This window comes from Tupaia chinensis, unplaced genomic scaffold, assembly GCF_000334495.1.
Source record: "Tupaia chinensis unplaced genomic scaffold, TupChi_1.0 Scaffold145093_1, whole genome shotgun sequence".
Classification (NCBI taxonomy): Eukaryota; Metazoa; Chordata; class Mammalia; order Scandentia; family Tupaiidae; genus Tupaia; species Tupaia belangeri.
This window is the reverse complement of record NW_006204954.1, coordinates 682,498-686,625: the sequence shown is the minus strand read 5'-3', so window position 1 is coordinate 686,625 and position 4,128 is coordinate 682,498. Positions and strand designations below refer to the sequence as shown.

Genomic DNA, 4,128 nt, shown 5'->3' with positions numbered 1-4,128 from the left:
TTTTTTTTTTTTTTGAGAATTTTTTGCTATAGGGCACATGTGCTCGCCAGAAAGACAGAGAGAGACAGAGAGATAGAAGCGAGAAATCACCCCCCAGAGGGGACGGCCACGCTGCAACCCCTTCTCCTCCATTCTCCTCTCAGGATCTTGGGCACGCATGCATGTGCTTCCAGCACAAGTTTAAGCCACAGGGTCCGAGACTCGAACTGCGGTCGGCTACATGGGAGTTCAGCGACATAGCCATTACACTAACTGCTGGTCCCAAAAGTTGGAATCTTGAAAGTCACTTTGTTGGGGCAGGCAAGTGGTGTGGTAGTTAGGGCACTGGGCTCCCACAAGGCTAACTATGATTTGAGTCCCAGACCTAGAAGCTTGCTTTCTCCCTTTCCTTCTCTCTCTCCCTCTGTTTCTCTCTGGTCAAATTAACAAATAATCGTAATAAATAAAATAAGTAATTATTTTAAAAACAGTCACTTTGTTAACCATATCTGAATTTCTTTCCTTTGCAGGGCAACAGGCTTTGGCTTTTTGAACGCGCTGTGCAAAGCAGCTGCTGTCCTGGGCAACTTAATATTCGGCTCCCTGGTGGGCATCACCAAAGCCATCCCCATCCTGCTGGCCTCTACTGTGCTCGTGTGTGGAGGACTCGTGGGGCTGCGCTTGCCTGACACACGAACCCAGGTTCTGATGTAACGGAAACAAAGCCATCCTTCGCGCGTTCCCTCCTCCAGCCGTGGGTCGGTGCTGACTGACTCAAGGCTTCAGATGTTCCGTCCATAGAAAGGTGGTTGAGTACCAGAACACAAACTCTCGCTGTGACCTAACGTTTAGATGCATATCATCTTGCCCCTTAAATGTGATTTTGCACAGATTTTTTTCCCAAGCGTTGTTACCTTTCCTGTGATGCTACTGCCTACCCCCCCAAATCTGTGGAAGCATTTCTAAAATGTCCTAGTCGGCTGGGCTCCCCCGGGTTCTGCTCACTGAGGGTTTAGAGGCCGAGGACTGTGCTGGTATAAGAAATAGAGCCTGGTCCCAATTCGACATTAACAGGAAACGTAAGTTGGCATATTATTGCATTTGTGCTGAGGAGAGAGATTCTTTTTTTTTTTAACTGAGTGATATTTCCTGTTTACTTAGAAAAAGACACCCAGCAATTCTCGCTGTTACAGCAGGGCCTTTCAAAGAAAACCATGTGGTACCAAACAGGGCTGGGTGCGGCTCTTTCGAACAAGACAATTAAGGTGACTCTGCTGACAAGAAAAATAGAGGGTCTGTGGTTAGTAGCAAAAATCTGAGTGAGCAGCGCAAGTGAGAGTTCTGTCAGAAAGCCTAATCGCACTTCTGAAAGAGGACCATAGACGTGTCTGTGATTGTGGCACAGGGTTCAGAATGCCTGAAATCACAGGCCAGAGAGAGATCTTTGGCCTCCTTTTCCCACCTTTCCCCTGCAGCCGCCATTGGTCTGGCCCGAGAGCAGGTTCAAGGAAAGAAAGCCACTTCTTACGGGCTGTGTCTGCCTGCCTGCTTCTGCCTTTCGTCCAAGTCATCCTCCGTCTAGAGATAGGCAGTGGTTGTCCAAGTTGTTGTAATTTGCAAATTAGGAAGACACTAATATCTAAAGCCTTTTGGAAAAGCAAAATTGTACTTTCTGGTACCATTTTCCTAAGGGACAGTCCCACCCCACCCTGAGCTTCCCCACTCCCTGCCTGCTCATTGGCTGCACTGGAGTGGGTCCCCCAGCTCCCCAGGACTGACACACTGGCTCCTGGCTCTAGAACCACCGCCTGCCTGCATTCCTGAGAGGCCCGCTCACAGGCAGCCAGGGACACTGTCTCCTGGTGGCTGTTGGGCTGCTCATTTTACCTCTGGAATCTGCCTGGGCTTGGAAGAGCGAGGTCAGCAGGACATTCCCACGGGCCAGCTGTCAGCTTCCTGACCTTCTCTCCTGTTGGGCTGCCCCTCCCCCAAGCTCACCCTTTTTACACATCTTCTTTGAAATCTGAATCCTCCTCGTAGACTTGCAGTGATGACCAGCAGCCAGAAATAAATTCCATGTTTAAACAATATTCCTTTTTAAACTCTCTGTGTCTTGCTAGAGTGCTGTCCTTGTTCCTGATTATAGGCATTTCCAGCAGGGCCACCACCCTGGGGCCTCCAGGAAGGGAAAGCTTTTGTTTCAGCTGCCCATTACATTCAGAGATGCCCTAACTCCCCAGAGGCCCCTCTGCCTCCCCCTCCCCTTCCTAATGATCCCTCCTAAAACTCAGATTCAGGGAAAGGCTTCTTTCATTAACATAAACCATTAACAGAGTCCCCCTCCAAGTGATTCTGGTCTTAGAGGGGACAGCCTAGTGTTGGGGAGTGGCAGAAAGAGAGTGGTTCCCTGGGGAGGAGGGCTCAGGACCAGATCATCAGGAAAACCCAGCCCCAAAACTGCAAAGGGGGCAGGAAGAAGGGAAATCAATAAAGACTAGACAAGATGGATGTGAGTGATACCAACAGAGCAGGGAAAGAAATAGAATTTACTCTCTCTCCTGCCTCCTGTTGTAGTATTGGAGAACAACCACAGCAAACAACCCGAGAACGTGCCCTGTGTGTTCCTCTTCTTCCACATAGACCCATTTCTCAATTATCTACCCCTTGATTTGCCCTCTTAAAAAAACCACATATTTGGATATTTGAAGTCTTAGTTGAGCACAGCATGTGCAGCAATAACTTCAAAAGTAAGGTGTGCGTCTCCATCAGCTCATTCAAATGAAAAAGGAAATGTGCATGGTGTCGCTGTCTCTAGTCTGGTACGATAGTTAACTTTGCAATCATTTTGTTTCAGAATGTTAATCATTTCTGTCATAGGGCCTAGATACATAAAATGTCTCCCGAGCTACAGAGCGCAGTTATTCAGCATTTTACTTGAACACTGGGTTGGGTCAACAAAGGATAAACTAGTAGGATCCTGCTTCATGAACCCTGCTGCCATGTGTCCCCGTCAGGAAGACTATGCCTGGCTTTCTTGTCTTCTAATCTAAGCCTCCCAGGTGGCATAAGAGGGACCTATTCTAATCTCCTGGACAGTCTATGGTCACAAACCTTCTTGGTCACCACCTTTTCCAATTTCTGTGCTCCTTTCTCTGCCCCCCTCACATTGGTTCTCACTTTGATTTTCTATGCACGAGCTCAAATTGTTTCCAAAGTATGTGGCATGGCCTGTCTGGCTTGTTCTGAGTTCAGCTGGCAATTAAGATATAACAGAGATTAAACAGAAGCTCTCATTCTACCAGGAGTAGCCCCTGGCACCCGGATGTGCAGCTGGCATCTCATTTCGTCCACAGTAAAAGAAAAATCAAAGTGTGTGTGAAAAATGAAAGCCTAACAAAAAGCCAAAACCACTTGATCCTATACTTCTAATTTCTTTTCTATCTAAAATTTCTCCATAGCAATTTGGAATCAACCCAGAATTGGTCCCCAACCCTATTATGGTCACAGGATCTTTTCAACAGGAAAAACAAAACACAGCTGCTCCAAATGATGAATTTTGAATCCCATTACACTCTGGGCATTAGGTCCTAAGACACCCAACTGTCATTCAGTCCAGCTGCCTGAGTCATCTCACACCTGGGGTACTGACCTGGGACACGAGAGATGGGTCCTAGCCTATGCCCACCACTCACCAATAGCAAGGCCCGAGTTTTGCCAGGGAGAATGAAAGTCTTTGGCCATCTCTGGTCCTTGGCTCCCCTGCCCACAGAATAAAGGATTGGGATTAGTTTGCTCTCCACGGTGCTAGAGAATCATCTGAAAGTAGATTCGACTTACCATCTGCCTTTTTTAAAAAAAAAAAATTACTTCATTTTATTTATTCATTTATTTTAATTTGATGAGAGAGAGAAAGTTGAGAAAGCAAGCCACCAGGTCTGGGACTCAAACCCTATTTGGCCATATGGGACTGTCCAGAGCCTTAAGCACCACACCACCTGCTGGTCCCAATGCTAAACTCACCTTCACAAGCACTGAATAGGTTTGGTTTATTCATTTAAAAATTAAGAAGTAGGCAAGCATAAAAAAAGATCAGGAAGTTGTTTGGGAACCCCACCACCCACCCGCCTCGGCTGACACCGTACCTAAAAG

At 47.1% G+C, this 4,128-nt stretch overlaps 1 protein-coding gene across 1 annotated transcript in view; it reads left to right on the top strand.

Annotated features, from left to right (window-relative positions):
* Positions 1-3,873, top strand: part of SV2C (synaptic vesicle glycoprotein 2C) — a 257,009-nt gene extending 253,136 nt beyond the window's left edge. The window contains exon 13 of the mRNA XM_006167780.3: positions 510-3,873. Within this exon, the coding sequence (XP_006167842.1) occupies positions 510-693 (184 nt within the window). The 3' untranslated portion in view covers positions 694-3,873. The remainder of the gene's footprint in view (positions 1-509) is intronic.
* Positions 3,874-4,128: the final 255 nt, after the last annotated feature.